The 20,473-nt window shown below is 27.7% G+C and overlaps 2 protein-coding genes and 1 long non-coding RNA gene across 3 annotated transcripts; 2 read left to right on the top strand and 1 right to left on the bottom strand.

Moving 5' to 3' along the window:
- Positions 1–510: 510 nt before the first annotated feature.
- Positions 511–3,914, bottom strand: LOC115716145 (uncharacterized protein At5g41620). The gene is made up of 3 exons (XM_030644883.2): positions 3,185–3,914; positions 2,446–2,574; positions 511–2,327 (listed from the first exon to the last, which is right to left on the bottom strand). The coding sequence occupies exons 1-3, from the start codon at positions 3,641–3,643 to the stop codon at positions 837–839; spliced, it is 2,079 nt and encodes a 692-aa protein (XP_030500743.2). The 5' UTR covers positions 3,644–3,914; the 3' UTR covers positions 511–836.
- A 6,780-nt stretch (positions 3,915–10,694) lies between these two features.
- Positions 10,695–12,278, top strand: LOC115708665 (uncharacterized). Its single transcript, XR_004010054.2, has 3 exons — positions 10,695–10,917; positions 11,291–11,457; positions 11,781–12,278. It is a non-coding gene; the product is annotated as an uncharacterized LOC115708665 (long non-coding RNA).
- Positions 12,279–15,795: 3,517 nt separating this feature from the next.
- LOC115718121 (cation/H(+) antiporter 18) lies at positions 15,796–20,214 on the top strand. The gene is made up of 4 exons (XM_030647081.2): positions 15,796–16,509; positions 17,069–17,522; positions 17,770–18,317; positions 18,902–20,214. Exons 1-4 carry the CDS (start codon positions 16,270–16,272, stop codon positions 20,135–20,137), a joined length of 2,478 nt encoding a protein of 825 aa, XP_030502941.2. The 5' UTR covers positions 15,796–16,269; the 3' UTR covers positions 20,138–20,214.
- The last annotated feature ends 259 nt before the right edge of the window (positions 20,215–20,473 follow it).

The following is a 20,473-nucleotide window of genomic DNA, read 5'->3' as shown; positions in this document are numbered from 1 at the left end:
GTTTTTAAAAGTAGAAAAGTGAAAATATTTTTCAAAAACATGTTCTATAAAACTGTTTTTACTTTTCAATTTTATAATTAGAAATCAAAATTTTAAAAACAAAAAAAATCACTTTCAATATTTTTTTTAAACAGTTTTTTTTTTTCTTAATCAATCTTTTAGATTACGACCAGACCCGGACCCAAATCCCCCCCTACGGCCCTGGCGCTAAATCCGGCTTTTGACTTGAACCCGAATCCGACCCCGGACCTAGACCCGACTTAAATAAAATCAAAAAATAAAAATAAAAATGAACTTTACAGAACACACTTTTGTTTTCTGTTTTTAAATTTGAATAACAAAAGTGGTTATAGAACGCATTTTTGTTTTTCAAAAATAAATTTTTTAAAAACAAAAATTTTACTTTCATTTTGTGATTAAAAAATTAAAAAACAAAAGTGTTACCAAACGGCACCTTAATCGGTAACTTTTAGAAAATACAGTATCCAAAATAGTATTAACCCAAATAAATATCCAAAATTGTAGTTGATCTTCAGTCACTATTATTGGTCTCTATATCTTGGAACACCATTACACTAATATACAAGCTTGAATTTCCAAAATTACAGGAAGATGAAGATGGAACTGTATACATATATAGTTATGGTAGTAACAACACAAAGATATTCAGAACCCGAATAGGTGAGTTCTATGGCCTCTATATTCACATAACAAAACTTCCCATACTTGAGAAATAATGCAAAACCAACCAACCAACCAACCAACCAACCAACCAACCAACACCTAATAGGCCCTGAATAAACAACTTTCAACAAAAACTTAAAAAAACAGGATCTTTAAAAGGAAAATTTTGAAGCTTTTGGACGCAATCGTCGACCTTTTGACCTTGCTTCAAGAAGTTTTGCCTTTAAAGTGTTGTCCTTTAATCCCACAGGCATTTTCGAGGAAGATTCTGGGATGTCAAGCTCAGGGGATGTGAGTTTTGACATCCATTGTCGTACTGGACTAGCTTGATTCCTCCATCCTAAGTTACTGCAAGAAGCCTCGCCGTTGTTGTTGTTGTTGTTATTATTCTCGAGATGTAGATTTCCTCCATCTGACATCAAATATTGATTTCTTATAAGATTATCGACAGTTTGGTTCGAATTAAGCAGCTGTATTTCGTCGTGTTTCTTTGTTTTCTCGTTGCTTGCCTCTTCAGTCAGTTCGTGATGTTCAGGCATTTGGGATATACTGATTTCATTCGGTTTCTCTTCTTCATTTACTAAATGGGATATCTTGTTTCCATCACACGACACAGCCTTCGCCATTTTTTCTTCGAACTTAACTTGCAAGCTCGATGGAGTACGTCCCTTAATCCTTTCACTGGACTCGATTTTTTTCTTCATGTTTTCAGCTTCATTCCCATTCGATTTGAAAGCTGTGTTGCTCGGTTTTTGAAGCTCAAAACATTGAGAACCACTGCCTAACGAATCATCATCATCGTCGTCATCATCCACATCTTGAGGTGCACTCACAGCTTCATTCAAATGAACAGACTCGAGTGAATTCCTACGCTCTCTAGACAACAATTTTTCAGCTTTCGTAGTTTGCATATGTTTAGCTTGAAGAAAGGTTTCTATCTCAAACCTTAATTTGTCCACTATTGAACTCTTGTCAGAAACACCACACCGAGATTCTTCTACCTGCATCTGCATCCGTTCATCAAGCCATGATTCAGATACATGAAGAATCAATCGATCATGATCGGTCCTTCCATTCCAATCACCATCAGCTTTTTGTTTCAAACCTCGTACTTCTTGTTCGTATTCTGTTATGCCCTTAGCAAACTCATCACACAAATCTTCCAACATTTTCCTCGACTTTTTCTCTCTTTCCCGCTCTTTCAGAGCACCAGAGAGTGTAGATTTTACCTCAGAAAGCTCCCTAGCTAACTTTCTGTGTAGACTCTCAGATCGCTTTCTTAGCTTCCTCTCGTCTTCTAACTCATCTCTCACAGACTGAATTGCAGCATGAATACGATCCTGTTCTTTACTTTTCCTTACAAGTTTATCTTCGGTGATTTGCTTCACCAAATCATCTACTTCATGTCGATCTGCTTGTCGTTCCCTAAGCAGCTCTTTTATCTTCAAACGGGCATGATCCAGCTCTGTTTTCAATGCCTTTATTAATGACATATTCGAGGCATGCTGTTCTTCCAAACTCCATATCCTATTCAATACTTTTAACAGTTCGGTCGATGTTTTAAGATTATAATGTGATTCACCAATTCTTCCCTTGAAATCGAAAGAACTTGTAGGAGTAATTGCAGGATTATAAGGTGCTACCTGAAACAGAAAAGCATGTAAAGCAATGGTGAACAGAATTATATGATCAATTACATAAATTGACTCAATTAGAAAGGAGCATAGGTCAAAAAATGAGAATAATAATAACAATTCTTACCTCCAAAGAACTACCATAACTTGCTGGAGATACAGGTTGCAAGGCGTGATGATTGTTCCTTTCGATTGTTCGATGATGTTGCATCAATGATGCCGCGACATGCCTCCTCAAACTGCTTGCACTAGCTGGCTGGCATGGTATTTAATCAAAGGGAAAAATCAGAGGTCAAGGAGATAATCTCCAACTGGGAAACTTTAAGAAATTACCATTATTTACACAAAGCCAATGCTGAAACACATTTGTGTTAAACATGTTGTTAGAACTTTAGAGTTACCAAGTTAACAAAAAGTGACACCAATGACAGGAGATTAGGCTTCAAACTTTTAGCATGGCATTAAATTGTTTTGTTTTGTTTTGTATAGTTTTCTGAAAACAATGGCTCTTGAATGATACCAGTCTACATTTATACCTGAACATTAATTTAGACAAAAGGTTTAAAGAGTTGGGTAATGATAAAATAATAAAACACAGCCAACAATAATATAATTAGGACCAAACACAGTCTCACTAGCAAGGAATTTCAAAAAGTACTAAGCTTTAAAGCTCTTGAAATCAAAATTCTTTACAAGTAAGGAATTAAAGCATTCATTTCATTAAATTGTCCAACCTAAGATGAAACCAAACCAAACCCTTCAAAACCCAACTTCCCAAATCAATCAAAATTCACAAAAAAATTGATAAAAATGGAAACCCCACATAAGAAAAAAGAGTCACTTTTTAACATATAACAGATACCAACCTGTTCAGGAGAGCTTGGAGAATTATCACCCAGAAAATTAGAAATGTCAAGAGCAGCCTTTTCACCTCTATGAAGGTGATGATGAGGGTGTAGGTTGTGCCTCAGCCTAGGAGGACCACCACCACCACCACCATTACTGTGCACACCCCGGTTCATTTTAGCAAGAGGCAAGTAATGGTGAAGCTCCCAAAGAGCAGCTCCAAGCTTTCTAACAGAGACAGAAGAAGCAAAAGTAGTAGAAATTGGAGGTTGAGAAGTAATAAAAGAAGAGTCTTTAATGATGGTTTGGTGGCCAGAAAGTGAAAAAAGTCTCCATGAGGACACTACTGGAGTAGTAATACAGGGACCCTCTCTTTTCCCTACCAAAATAACTTCTTTCCTTAACTTTTCTCCCAAATTTTCCTCCTTTTCTGCTACCCCTTCCCCACTTCCTCCTCCACCTCCTCTTACCCTTTTCATTTCTCTCTCTTAAAGACTCAAACTTTCTCTCTCCTACCTACCTACACTCACCTCCTCTCCCCCTAGTACAGTGATTATTCCCTACTTTCTCTCTCATCAATTTTGTATTTTTTTTTTGTTGGGTTTAATTTTTTTTCCCCCTTTTTGGAAGGGTTTTTGTTGGGTTAAAGAAATTTCTCTGTTTTTTGTTTTTTGGAGTAATGATCATATCATGGATCACCATGGGAGAACTCACAAAGTTGAGTTAGGGTTATTATCACCTGCTTTGCAACTACTTTAGTCCCTGGATTAAATTTCTTGACTTTTTTTTAACACATAGTGCAATTATTTTTTTAGTTTATTTATTTATTTTTTTTTTGTTATAGTTATAAATTATTTGTAAATTTTTAAAAAATTATCGAAAATAAAATTTAAATATTTTATTGTATTTATGATTATATTTTTTAATACAAGTAGTATGTAAATGTTCAAATTTTATTTTAAACCTATGAACTATTTAAATTTTTTAAAAAAGTTACAAGTAATTTTAAATAGTTATAAAATAAATGATTATTAAAAGAAAATATTGAATTAAAAAACTTTTTTAAATGTCAAAATAAATAAAGAGTTTATCATAATAACACTTTAAAGAAGTGTACTACATAAATTGTTTTTATGAAAATGAGAATATTATTAATTGGAAAATTGTCTAAAGTTTTTGTACTATGAAATTAAATAATATTTATAAATTATAGATTAAAATTATGTTTACAAAATTAGGAAAAGAGAAATCATTCTCTCTTTATTTATTTATTTTATTTTTCTTAAAAAAAACTATTAATTATTTTAGTTAATTTAGATATGGGAAATAATGAAAATATGGTGAGGCCCGAGATTTGTTGTTGCAGTCAAGAATAATGGAGACACATATTTAACTAATTAATTTATTTTAATAAAATTTTGTTTCCTCTTTTGGTATTGTTTGTTATTTTTTAGGTTGTTTTAAACAAAGGAAATAAATAAATAAATAAAAAATGCACTTTCGGCTAGTGAACATGAATGAGCACAATGAATGGTTTTGTTATTTGTTTACACTTGGACAGCTGTCACATATATACAAAGGACAAAGTTAAGAGTGACCAAATCAATGAGATTTAGCATTGAAAAAAAAAATACACTATGTTTGATTAAGATGAATAAAAATAAAATAATTTTTATTTATTTATTTATTTAGTTTTATTTTAAAATTTTAAAATGTTATTTTTATTCTAGTTATGTTTTTATTTATTCTAACCAAACGTCATATGATGGTGTTTATGTTATGTGAATTTCAGTTAAAGACATGAAAATTAGAGAGAGTAAATTTAGAGAGAATATGAATCTCATGTATTTAATGGAATTAATATTACCACTATTTTAATTTAAAAAGTGAATCTTATTTGGAAACAAAAACTCCTTGTTATTCAAATTCAATTTAAATTTACATTCTCATTAGTCATTCCTTTCAAGTCTAAATCTCATACTACATGCTTCATTAGAGAAAAAAAGGAAACACACTAAGATAAGTGGGCACAAGAGCATCTTTAACTATGTTTTCTAAACACTCTTTAATTAAAATAAAGAAAATTATAAATTTAATTGGTTTTTATATTATTTTGTACAAAAAAAAATAGTTTATTTTTTCAAAAAAAATATTTTATGGAAAAATTGAAAAAAAAAAATTAAAAAATATATATAAAAAGAAGTAGGTAAGTCTAACCACATACTTTTATGGTAACCAATGGGTAACTAATTACGGGTTAACCAAATATCTTATGTTGTTTTTTTTATATATTTTTTTTTTAACTTTTTTTCTAAATTTTTTCCATAAATAATTTTTTTTTAGGAAAAGTCGTAATATTGCAAACTTATACTTTAAAAATCATAAAAATAAAAAAATTTCATTACAATAAGAAGTAATAAGTTTTAAAATAATGAGTTTCAACCATACAAAAAAATGACTATCTATAATAGAGAATGAATAAAAAAAATATTTGCTAATTTTTTCATATTATTTTAATTAAAATTAATATTATTTTATTAAATTAATTCATATTTAATAAATTTAAATTATAAAATATTATTAAAATAAATAAATATCACCTAAAATAAAGAGATAATTGGAGCCAAAAACTAAAAAAATAAAAAAGACTCCCTATAAAATAAGATTAACTTAGAGATTCTCTAACCTAACTTTTTGAGTTTATTTTCTAAATATGTGTAGTTAATTAAATATAATTTTGTTGATGATATTTTCCAAAATTATGACTTGGTTATTGTACATTTCTATGTTATCCAATCAACATATTTCTATTATTACTAGATAGCAAAAGTTTATAATTAGAAATTATATTACACGTATTTTCTTATTGAGAAATATAAATATTTGTTATACACACTGAATTAATTATTTTCCTATAGGCCATAATATAATTAATCTAACAAAACACCATCATGATTAATTAAGCCCCCCTAGATAGAAGTATAACAAGAGATATGAAAAGAAATTAAACCAATAATTTTATTATAAAATTATAAAATATTAAAAAGAAAAATGGGTAATATAGGCTTTGACTTTTTTTTATTATATTTTTATTAAAATATTTTTTTTTTTTATTTGTAATGAAGTGTAATTGTAATGGGGATTACATTGGTTTTAGTATGTAAGCATCATTACAATACTCAATGTAAATAAGTATTACATGCATTGTAATGGATTACCAAAGTTAAAAAGGATAAAAAGCAAACAATGTAATAGACCTATTCATTACCATTACGATTACTATTACAATGAACCAAACATCACCTTAATAATAACACTTGTTTATATAGTAAAATATTAGTGGTAGAACATAGTAATACGATGGAGTCTGTCACACAAAAGTGAGTGAGAGACACGAGTACACAAATAAGAGTAATTTGCAGCATAAAGACTTAAGTTTAACTTCTAGCTGTAAATAAATACCTAAATTTAATTGTTGGCAGTAATAATACCTAAGTTATATTTCGGTAACTTCCGTAGGTACATGACTGTTAAGTGTTGAGTAAATTATCACGTGGCAATGCGTCCACGTCATTAAATTTATATAATTTTTTTTTAAAAAAAATAGTTTATATACCAATAATAAAATAACGTGTGGATGATATTCGACATTTAACGGCTATGTACTTACAGAGTTCCAAAAATATAACTTATGTATTATTACCGTCAAAAATTAAAATTAAGTATTTATTTGCAACTGATAATTAAACTTACGTATTTGTGTAATTGTGTCATAAATTACTCTTATTATTATTATTAAAAATATACGTTTGGGTGCTTCTACAATATATTTTTTCTTAAAATAAATGTATTGATCCATCATCTACTTGTTTTAGTATTCAGAATAATTTTTTATGTCGATTTCTTTTTCATATTGTCTACGTACTTTATAATTATTTAAGATATTCTATAAAATTTTGAAAAATTCGGAATAATTACAATGTAGAAATCAGTGTCCAAACAGTTTATTTCACATGCGTATAAAATAAAATAGTCACGTATGCAACACAATCTTTGAACCCTATTTCGACATGTTAAATTTTTCTGAATCTTATTAAATTTTGCATGATGTCTTAAATAACTATACCATATATGATCACGAGAAAAAAATTGACTAAAAAATTATTCCAGAGACCAAAATAGATAAGAATATATCGGTGCATCCCTTTTAATTAAGGAGTGCATTGTAAAAATTTCCTATACATTTGATAACAATAAATTAAAATTCATGTATACGTGCACTCTTTAAAGGGATGTTTCAGTAGACTCTCTATCTATTTCGGCATTCAAGATAGTCTTTTAGTTTTTTTTTTTTATGTGATTGCATACGTTATAGCTATTTAGGACCACCCATAAATTTTTAGAAAATTCTAAGTAGTTTACAACGCCGAAAAATAAGATTTATATATTTTGTTGCACACGCGACTATTTTTTTTTTATATACATAACTGTTTAAACTTTATTTTTGACACGATAAGGTATTCAAAATTTTCTACAATTTTCAAATAATCTTAAAAAACTACTATACTATCATTAAAAAAAAAAAAATAAACTCAAAATTCTTCACAATACTTAAAAAGATAACAAATCTACCAATACTATCCATACATAAATTTCCATTAATATTTTTATGATATGATAGATTGTTCTCTGCAAATATATATATCTTTGTTTCCTTGGCGTGTTGTATATGCTCTGCTGCAACCTTTATCAGGCTTATATAGCTATATATATTTATCACCTATAAATAAATTAATAATTAATAAAAAAATAGGGACCACTGCAAAGAGTCCTACTTATATTTATATTAGCTAATGGATTAATGGATTAATCAATATATAAATAATAATTTAAATTAATCTTTTAATCTTAACTTCTTAATTCAATTATTAATAATTATTTGTCATGTAATTATTAAGTCTTTTCCCTTTAATTTTTCTTTTGTTGATGATGCTAATTTATTCATATTTTGATTTCTAAAATTTTTGTGTTCAGACCATTAAATTAGTGTTCTACTAGGGGATCTAACGAGTTTCGCCCCTTCGCTAATGGCCTCTAAGAGTTCAAATTCCAGTATTGTATAAATCTTCAATTTGTTCTATTTCTTATATTAACTGAAATTTTGCTACTTTTTTTTTAAAAAAATTTACAACTTTATTGTTTATATCTTATTAGGGACATTCATGGAAATTTAAGTTTCTTTGAAATATACAATTAATGAGCATTACTTTTTTATCATAGTGTGTTTTCCATGGCTGAAAACCTCAATAATCTCTATCATTTGATATCAAATAAAATAAAATTATCATGATGTATACATTATGGTTATTTAATGAGTAATTAGTGTGTTGAAATTGTCAAACTGATATTTAGAATTGTTTATAATTGAATTGTTTCTTTGTCAAAATTAATATTAAGTATATTTATATGTTTATAGGTTTATCTATTTTTTCTTAGATCAATCATGCTGATATAGCAAAAAAATCATACTCATATAGATATGTTATTTTCATTTTGTAATTTAGATCTTCTTAATCATTATTTAGTTCATTTAACCTTTTTCGATTATGAGGAGGTGAATTTCTTTATTGGGAAACATATAGCGTGACAAATTATTGTTCATATATTGAATAATTATTTTTGATTAATAGGATTCATATATATAACTGTGTTTATTGAATTTTTTATTCAAATAATTATTTTTGATTTTTACGTGATTATTTATTGTTCATATATCTAGAACCCTATTTGATTAAAGTTAAGATTATAAGATTAATTAATTTGTGATTTCTTCCTATACACATAATAATAATCTCACCTAATAACTAATAATATTTTTTCTTTAATTTTTAATTGTATCACTTTCAAATAACATAGAAAAAAACTAGCATAAAGTTTAATATACGTGACTCGCACGTAGATTTTTGCTAGTATATATATATATATGAATATTACTACTCCATAACCATTCCATTGTCCATTTCAAAATTATTACTTTCTTTTTTTGAGTAAAGATATATATCATAGATCTCTTACAGTACAAGTACACCTACTTATAACATATTCAGTTCTTGTTTATTATTTTATTTACTATATCAAAAAAATCAGATATTCTCAATCTCAAACAAAAAAATAATAGGTCAATGCTTCATAATTTTATGTTTATTTATTTTTTTTGTTTGAAACAATTTTTATGTTTAATTTGAAAGTGATAAAATGTTCTAATATTATCAGATTTAAAGCCCTCCAGTAATTTTTTTTTTTATTTATTGAAAATAATAATTGAAAAAACTAACCATTTTCATGCACTACAACATTTATAGTTTATATTACATTCAATTATGGGCATGACCCATTAATTCTTGAAAAATTTACATAAATTATTATTTTTTGTAAATTTTTTACAATTTTTTGTTTAATTTTTTTTTTAATATTTTTAAGGTATTTATAAAAGCAAAAAAAAAAAAAAACTATATAAAAAGAAAAATAACATCCAAACAACATAAAAAAAAAATACATACAAACAACAAAAAAATCAACAATAAACTACAACATAAAAATACATTAAAAGTTCATATTTTATATAAATAAAATTTAAAAAATTATAAAATATTAAAATTTGGTATAACAATATTTTTATATTATTTTCGTTGCTTTTGTATATATTTTTTAATAATCCCTTTTATAAAAGTGTAAGTTAGAAAATAATCATTTATGGGCCTGACCCATTAATTCTATTTCTTCTTTGTACGTACAAAAATAATCAATTATGGGCCTAACCCATTAATTCTATTTCTTCTTTGTACCTATAAGAGGAAATTACATTTTATATCTTTTTTATATTGTCCTCTTTTATTTTTACCCTCTTTTTTAAAGTCTATCATTTTTACTTTTTTTTTTTTAAACATTGTACCAATTTTGCCCTTGTCACTTCAAGATACTCTCCATGTGACTATCTTATGTCAGGGTATTTTGGGTTTAATACATATAAAAAGAGGTATGTTTCAATTAAATATAAAATTAAAGATAAATTTGATCAATTGATTAATAAAAGTAGTATTTTTCAACATACTCCAAAAAATAATCAATTATGGGCCTGTTGGGCACACATGTCATTGGGCTAGTATTGCTCCTCAATGAATAATTTAGATGACGGAAAATTGAGTAACACTACTACAAAATTAGGTTTTAGTGACACTCTTTAGTGACACGCACAAAAGTGCGGGTCACTAAAAGGTTAGGAGTGAGTTTTAGTGACACACACAAAATGACTCTAAAAATTCAGTGTTAGTGTCCTATAATGCGTGTCACTAAAAATATGAGGAGTCACTAAAGAGTAACTCCCATAATTTCTATTATTTATTTTTTAAAAAAAAATGTTGGCTTATAGTGACGCGCCAAACGCGATTGGGTATACATAACCCGACACTCTTAGCGCGTCACTATATCAAGCATTATAAAAAAAAATTCGGACAGAAAAAAACACAAAATTAATACCATATATATCTCTTTCTCTCTCCATCATCACTCAAAATTGAAAACCCTAATTGTTCAACCGCTATCTCTCCTTCTTTCTCTTGTGCTACAAAAGGCCAAACTTTGGCCATTTCTCTCGTGCAAACACCAATCGACCTCAACACCTCTGCTCCTCAGGCGAACTCGTGCAATCGTAGGGCCAAATGGCCTCCGGTGATTTGTCTCGCGCGTTCAATCGGTATTTTTTTCTCTGTTTCTCTCTCTTTGATTGTGAAAATTGTTTGAATCTAATCCTTGGTTCTAAGTGTTTGAATCTCGTCACTGGATCTAATTTTTTTAGGTCTCTTTTGTTTGAAATGTGTTCATACTAGCTGCTAGTTCTGGGTTTTTTTTTTAATTCTTAGTTAAAATCAATTCATCTTGGATTAATATAAACTGTGTATAACCAATCTCAATTTTTATTTGTTTGATAGAAACTGATTTTGGGGGTTTGTATTTAGCTTATACTATTGTATGTTATTATGTGATTAATTTATAATTTTCAGTTTGAAATTATGTGTATATATCTTTAGTAATGTATATAAAATCTATGTTAACTTGTAAACCACTAGGGAGGACAGCAATTATACGCCAACTTGCTGGCCGAATTGTACGGATGAGTCAGCAGAAATTTGCTTCTAATGTTGTTAAGAAGTGCTTATCTTTCGGTGCTGCTGAGGAGCGTCAACTTTTGGTGAATGAAATGCTTGGTTACACCAAGGAAAATGAACCCTTATAGGTATACCTGATTCTTTCTTATTATAACATATATATCTATCATATATGGCTGAATTGATATCTTTTTTATAGATCAACATTATTAATATATTTTTTATTACTTATATGCTGTTGTCTATCCAAACCAACAATTATAACGATAGGCAATTTTACATCATATATACTAGCTAAATTTATGAAATTTTGTCTCATTGGGCAGACTTTTAGGCATCCTATTATATATTTGGTATTAAGCTGACTGGATGTAAACTAAATGGATTTTCTGGTGGTGTCTTGAGGCCTTAAAGTAGATTATTGAGTATCAAATTACATGAAATTTTACAGGCCATGATGAAAGATCCATTTGGAAAGTATGTTGTTCAGAAAGTTTTCGTGATGAGAAGCTCATTGCAACTGGAGAAAGGCGGATAAGTATGTCATCATTTGCACTTTGTTTTTCTTGAACTATCTCAATTTGGAGCAAGGCATTTTAATCTTGCCACCACCAAAGAGCATGCACTGTTTTGTACAGCTATCATGGATGGTGACTTTTTTGAGCTCATTTACAAAGATTATTGGTTGTAAATAAACACCTATCTATAGATCCACATGAATAAGATCCTTGTCTACCTATTTATTGTATGATTGGCTTAGTCGTTATCTGAGTGAGAATTCCATAGAAAAGGGGGGTATTTTGTGCTGTCTGGCGAGTTCTCCTTAACTATCCTTTTGAGAGTACCAATTTACCAAAGTAAAATATTTTGTAAAGCAATTATACTTGTATTTTTTTTGAATCACTTACTGTATTAATGCTATTAATTATAATGTAATTATTTTTGTGTATTTTTTTGGTTATTAATTTAGATGTATTTATATTATTTAAATAAAATCTGAATGTAATTATATAATTTGTAATTTAAATTGATAATTATACCCATTTAAATTTTTAATTCTGTATTAAATAAAATTAAGTATTATTTTTTTTAGAAAAATATTTAATGTAGTGGCACTTTTTGTGTGTCACTATATCTCCAAAAATATTAATAAAAAAGAAAAAAAAAGGATATAGTGACACTTCATGTGTGTGGCTGTTACTTTTTCCGTCTGGGAAAGCCTGACTCTATACATCTATAGTGACACGCATAAAATGAATGCAAAAGGTTTCAGTGACACGTGTGAAGTGTCACTAAAAATTGTCTTTCCAGTCACCCTCATTAGTGACGCGCGTTGAAGTGGCACTATACACTTTTAGAGTTACTCAATGTGTGTCACTAAAACCTGATTTTCTAGTAGTGTAAATTACACTCTATACCTTTTTTTTTTATATTGTCCTCTTTTATTTTTACCTTCTTTTTTAAAATCTATCATTTTTACCTCTTTTTTCAAATATTATACCAATTTTGCCCATGTCACTTCAAGATACTCTCCATGTGACTCTCTTATGTGAGGGTAATTTGGGTACAATACATATAAAAAGAGATATGTTTCAATTAAATATAAAATTAGAGGTAAATTTGATTAATTAATTAATAAAAATGGTATTTTTCAACTTAACCCCTGAAAATTTTCTCTTAAATTCAAAGCAAAACATCATTAATTTGAGCATGTTCATGTTTTAAGATTCAATCAAGGACTCAACTTAATTTCATTATTTTTCTAGTAGTGATTAGAGTGAAATCGAAATCTTGATAATAGTTTTTATCTGATTATTCTCAACTTAATTTTGTTATTTTTCATCTTTGTTAATTTATTTTAAATTCCTGAATACATTTGAAATCAATTGTTTAGATAAAATTAAGTTTTAATATTCATGTATTTAATTATTTTAATTAATTTTGATTACTTATCGATTTGTACACTTGTAAGCATATTATATAAATTTCACAACAATTAATATTATTTTTTAAAATTTCATATTGCACTTCTTAATTAAATTTCTTTAATTTTATTATTAATTACTTTAAGTTTGAAAAATTAACAAATAAACTATAATAATTGTAAGAAATTAAAAACTTGAGCAAAATCAGGTGTATAAATCAAATAAAGTATTTGGTTAAAATGTAAGGATCGAACTAATTAATATTGCATTTCTCATATAATTATTACAATCATTAAATTTGATTAATGAATAATAATAATAATATTACTTTGTATGTACCTACATATTATTATATAGCTAGATACATTTTTATCTTGTAAAGAAAAACATTCTTATCTATTTTTGAATCATAAAATTAAGGAAATTAAAGTTGACATTACTATATATAGTTAGTGGATAATCTCATTATATATATAATCTGAATATAATTGTAATTAATAATCGAAGGGCATAATCGGTATTATATAATATATATTCATAGGGGAATTATATTTGCACCCCATAAAATTATAAATACACCCCATTATTAAAAAAAAATAAACTTAAATAATTTTTAAAAATTACTCTTAATATTTTTTTAAAATTTTTTCTCACATTATTTTATGTTAATTTCAATACTTATTTTGATTTTATTTTTATAATTTTTTTAAACTCATGTATATATTTTTTTATTTTTTTCTAATCATATAATTTTTTATTTTTAATTTTTTTGTCATAATTTTTAAAATATAATTTAATTTTGTTTGATAAGTATATTTTTTAAGAATATAAATTGAAAGAAAAAAGTTAAAAATACTTAGTAAAATTAAAGATATAAATTTTATATAAAATAAAAATTATTAAAATGAGGTGTACTTAGAAATTTTTGGGGTGTAAATAAAATTTCCCATATTCATATCACTCTCTCTATATATATATATAACTCCTCTAATTTCGAATCAATTTATAAGTGTCTCACTTCTCTTGAGTCTTTCTATTCCTTAGCCTCATTACTCTCTTTAAATCGCCTCCATAACATTCTCTACTTTCACTCTCCTAACTTTTTTCCTTCACTTTCCCGAGAAAATTATAAATATATCATTTTTTTCACTCAATTGTGAATAATATACAAACTTATATATATTCATTATATGCAGAGCTTAACAATTTTATCAAAGCAGGAATATTTATTATACATATTTTTACAGGTGAAATTTCTCTCTTTTCCCACTTGTTGATTCATGCATGGTATGCTTTATACAAAATTTTTTTATTAATTAATGTTGTTACTTTGAAATTGTCATTTTATTAGTTTCAATGAATAAAAATAATAAATACATTTTTTCTTCTTGTTTGTTCTTCTTTTTTCTGGTTTTAGTAAACGAGTATTGTTATTGGACATTAGTGATATCCAATATTTTTTATGTTTAACGTTCTATACTTCATTAATAATATTTTATAAAAAATATTTTCTTATTAAATACTAACTTTTCAGCAATATGAGAATAAAATTAGAAGTTAAAATTTTTATAGGGATGATGATGTGGAATATATAGAGCATTTCCACCTTGAACACAATTATTGTTATTATTATATATATTGACTTTAAATATTTTATTAATAACTTTTATGTAACGTAGACCCATTTGCATGAAACAATTTGTTTATTATAATTATTATTAACTTATTAACTTATTAACTTTACTCAATATATACTCTAATAATTATTAATATATATTATTTAATTAGAATAGAAATTAAGGTAGATCTAGTATACGTACTTCTTATTTAAGTTAATGCATGTATGTACCCCACTTTAGAATAAATATACATTTCCACATGGAGAGTGGATTTTTTTATTTTATTTTAATTTTTTTAAATGAATATATTTTTATATATATATATATAATTATATTTAGCTTCACTTTCCACTCTTTTTGCTTTCTTTTTTTTTTTTTACAAATAATTATTATTCCTTTCCCTTTATTATATATATATATATGAAACTATATATTATTAATTATATGTATTTATTGTTTTATTTTTCCCAGTACAACAAATTGCTAACTTTAGTGACTAAATGTAATTTTTAGTCGCAATAAAAAATTATTTGTGACTAAAATAGACAATTTAGATATAAATTATTACTAATTTAATTTTAGTAACTAAAAATACATTTAGTCACAACAAATTATAATTTTTGTGACTATTCAACACCTTTACAAATATAATATGTCATGACTATAAGATAAGATAAGATGTCAAATAAATTTCCACTTGGTGTAAATTTGTATATATGGTAATTTGGAATTTTAGAATAATTGGTTATTAATTAAATAATTGCTATATATTATTCCTTATATGATTTTTTTTTGGATAATATTAATCTTCATCGAGACTGAGAAAAACTTATATAAAAAAATTGTTATTATATAAGGAAAAAAATTGATGAAGAATAAAATTGTCATTCCAACAAAAATAGCTAGAGATTGATATTAATAAAATAAAATTATTAGATTAAGTTTGCTGTTATTTCCATTTTAACATTCCCTTAATTTTGCCAAGACAGTTGTAATTGATGAATAAAGTTTATTCATTTTTTTTATTTATTAATTATTAGAGGATTTGTCATCCCAATTTCGTTGTCTAATTTGCTATTAATTACTGCAAATTAAAAATATATTAATTAATTAAGCAAAATTAGCAATTAACTATGCATGCATTGCATATGGGACCAGCTAGTGATTTCTCTCTCATCATCATAAATGTCCTGTACTTTATTACAACCTTAATTTCCTCGATACATTTACATACACACATATATTATTTTTTTTTTTGTTTGTTTTGCTTTCTGTTTTTTGTTTGTTACAAACATTAATTAATTAATAATATTTATATATATGCAGGAAAAGGGCCCTATTGAAGTTGGAGAATAATTTTTCTCTCTTGGTTTGGGATTAATTAAAATAAAAAAAAATGAGTGGAATAATAATTAATAATAATAGTACTATTTCTTCTTCTTCTTCTTCTTCTTCTAATTCTTCTTCAGTACATGCAATGAAAGCAACCTCAAATGGGGTTTTTCAGGGTGATAATCCTCTTGAATATGCACTTCCATTAGCCATTGTTCAAATAGTTCTTGTTCTTATACTCACTCGATTTCTAGCTTTCCTTTTTAAGCCATTGAGACAACCTCGTGTCATTGCTGAAATTGTTGTAAGTAAATATTAATTATTAAATCACATAATCCTAATTATCTTTAGCTTAATTACTGCATATTTATGTTTGAAGAGTTTGATTTCATAAATTTTCATGAATTTGTTATTATATGTAGTTTTTCCATATGTGTATATGATTAAGACATTTGAAAAGATACTAATTTTTCCAAGTGTTATACATAATTATTTTATAAATATTCAAAAACTATTTCTATGTATCTCTATAAATTATATATGTATAAATTTATGTTTGAAGAGTTTGATTTTTGTTGATTTTTTCATGAATTAATTATTATATTATTAATTTTTCAAGTGTGACAAATATATTAATGTTGATAGACCTATAATATAATTTGTTAAATACTTAAATAGGGTAAGAAATTTTATCAATATATATCAAATTTTTTATATGTACAAAAAAATATTTAATTTTTATTATATTGAAATGACTATGTTGTTTATGAGCCAGATTATTTGATATGTTTGTGTAATTTAACACCAAAATATTTAGGTTTTTATGGTTTTTTGAATATGCATCATTTGATTTTGTATTGTAGGGTGGAATAATACTTGGGCCTTCATTAATTGGAAGAAATACAAAATTTTTGAACACAATTTTCCCAGCAAAAAGTCTAACAGTGTTAGATACCTTAGCCAATCTTGGTCTTCTCTTCTTTCTATTCCTTGTTGGGCTTGAATTAGACCTTAAAGCCATAAAAAAGACTGGAAAGAAAGCTCTTTGTATAGCTGCAGCTGGCATTAGTCTCCCTTTTGTACTTGGAATTGGGACATCTTTTGCTCTTAGGGCAACAATTTCCAAAGGAGTTGAAAAGCTTCCTTTCATTGTGTTTATGGGAGTTGCTCTTTCAATTACAGCTTTCCCTGTTTTGGCTCGGATTTTAGCCGAGCTCAAGCTCTTAACCACTGATGTTGGCCGAATGGCTATGTCGGCTGCAGCTGTTAATGATGTCGCCGCTTGGATTCTTCTCGCTCTTGCCATTGCACTCTCAGGTACATTTTTTTTTATTCAAGCGTTTATTTATTACAATGCATAATTTGGGACTCGAACCCTTGACCTCCAACACATACTCTCCTATGATCACTTGAGCTAAGTGATTCTCTCAAGTACCTTAGTATAATAATAGTTTTTTAAAACTAATAATAGCTCTAAAGTAACTTTTAAAAGTCCAATCAACCAGCCTCTATATTTTATTGAGCTTGTTTTCACATTTCTACTATTTTCTATATTTTCTTTCAGGGGATTCGAGTTCTCCAATGGTTTCTTTGTGGGTTCTCTTGTGTGGCACGGGTTTCGTAGTTTTCTGTTATTTTGTTATTCCTCCAATCTTTAGGTGGATGGCGAAGAGATGCCCCGAGGGAGAGCCAATTAAAGAATTGTATGTTTGTGTCACGTTTGCTTTAGTTTTGGTGGCCGGTTTAGCGACCGATGCTGTTGGAATTCATGCTCTTTTCGGTGCTTTCGTGGTTGGTATTCTTGTCCCGAAAGAAGGGCCATTTGCTGTGGATATGGTGGAAAAGGTTGAGGATCTTGTGTCTAGTCTCTTACTTCCTTTGTACTTTGTATCAAGTGGGTTGAAGACCAATGTTGCTACAATAAGTGGGGCTCAATCTTGGGGCCTCCTTGTCTTGGTGATTTTGACTGCTTGTAGTGGAAAAATTCTTGGTACCTTAGGTGTTTCTCTCCTATGCAAAATCCCATTTCAAGATTCTTTGGCTTTGGGGATTATAATGAATACTAAAGGTTTAGTGGAGATCATTGTTCTCAACATTGGCAAAGATAGAAAGGTATGAAGCTTATGCTTTTTTTTTTTTTTTCAATTCGTACTTGGAACATATTCTTTATTGAGATGTAGTAGTACTAATCTTCCTATAACCACATAAATTATTCCTATAGTGTACTATGATGCTCATGTATTAAAGCTTATAATTTTGGTTTTTTATTTGATTGAATTCTAACTTAAATTCTAATTTGAAAGCTTATAATTGAATTCTAAATATTCTCCACTTCTATCAGTTATTTTTGTAATAATTATTTGAAAATAATGATTTAGGCACACGATCGAGCAATAAGTCGCTCATAGTATATTTTAAATTAAAATATGTAGGATTCAATACTAAATTCTACTCATCAAGTCAAGTAGAAATACTTTTTTACCAAATACTATTAAAGTATTGTTATTTGGCATTGATATGATACATTGTGAGTCATTAGTGATTTTCTATATTATTTATTAAATCAAAATATGTGAGATATGACATTAAATTGTACAAATAACAATATGTCACCTCTTATAAGGTTACCATTTTTCTATTTATAATTAGTATAGTTTGATTACTAATATTACAAATCATTAATTGATGTGTTGCAGGTACTTAATGACCAAACCTTTGCAATCATGGTTTTAATGGCCATATTCACAACTTTCATCACAACTCCAATAGTGATAGCAGTGTACAAGCCAATTAGAAAGACAAGTAAATCAATTTCAAAGGACAGATCAATTGAGAAGAAGAAAGACACAAAAACAGAACTAAGAATTATGGCATGTTTTCACAACATAAGAAATGTACCTTCAATGATTAATCTCATTGAAGCTTCAAGAGGAACAGAAAAGAAAGAAAAGCTCTGTGTTTATGCATTGCATTTAATGGAACTTTCAGAAAGAACATCAGCAATTCTAATGGTTCACAGGGCAAGAAAAAATGGCTTGCCATTTTGGAACAACAACAACAACAAAAACAATGATTGTGACAAAATCATTGTTGCTTTTGAGGCATTTCAACAATTGAGCCAAGTTTCAATTCGTCCAATGACAGCAATCTCAACTTTCACAACAATGCATGAAGACATAATCAAAAGTGCTGATAGAAAAAACACTGCAATGATAATTTTACCATTTCACAAACACCAAAAATGGGATGGAACATTTGAGACAACTCGGGCCGAATTTCGTGTTGTTAACAAGAGAGTTCTTGAACAAGCTCCTTGCTCAGTTGGTATCTTTGTAGACAGAGGACTTGGTGGGACAACACACATTGCAGCTAGCAATGTTTGTTCTGAATTAACCGTTGTGTTTTTCGGTGGGAGTGATGATTGTGAAGCTCTTGCTTTCGGGTTAAGAATGGCCGAACACCCCGGAAACTCCTTAAAGGTTGTTCATTTCTTACCAAGTTCAAAACTTTTGAATGATGATGGTAAAGATAATGTGAGAGTAGATGTTGTTAGTAGTGAAAATGAAAACAACAAGGCGATTTTCGAGGTGAAGGAGAAGAGTAGTAAAGACGATTCGATCGAATATGTAGAGAGATTTGTGGATAGTTTTAGGGATGTTGTAGAGGGTGTTAGAGATTTTAACCGTTGCAACTTGTTTTTGGTTGGAAGAACAGCTCAAGGTGTGATTGGTGAGTGTTTGAGTAATAGTAATGTGAGTGTGAAGAGTGAATGCCCTGAACTTGGGGCTTTAGGGAATTTGTTGGTTTCATCTGAATTCTCAACTACAGCATCAGTTTTGATTGTTCAACAACATCAAAATCATCAAATGTTTTCAACCCCAACAACCTCTAATCCCACTAATGATCATAAGGTTGAGGTTGTTTCTGAGTAGTTGTCCTTTAAAAACAACAACAATGTATGTTTACAAATTTCAATAATGGCATGGTCTCATGATGATTTCAAGTTTTATATTTTGTTTTTCACATTTCTTTTCTTATTAGATATTTTGTGGTTTTTTTTATATATATTGTACGAATTAAAACGCTAATCACACTAACTAAATTTTGAACAATTTAACAATTAGTAATGATAAAATAACTAAATCAAAAATAATAATCGGAGAAAAAACAAGGATGAACAGAGTAAGTAAGAACCAAAAAATTATTAAAGCAGTAAAATAAAGAAATCAACACCAAGATATACATTGGTTCAAGTTCGATAGATAGAT

The sequence above is a fragment of the Cannabis sativa genome, chromosome 5, assembly GCF_029168945.1.
Source record: "Cannabis sativa cultivar Pink pepper isolate KNU-18-1 chromosome 5, ASM2916894v1, whole genome shotgun sequence".
NCBI lineage: Eukaryota > Viridiplantae > Streptophyta > Magnoliopsida > Rosales > Cannabaceae > Cannabis > Cannabis sativa.
The sequence above is the reverse complement of the archived record's forward strand: the minus strand, read 5'-3'. Positions and strand labels throughout refer to the sequence as shown.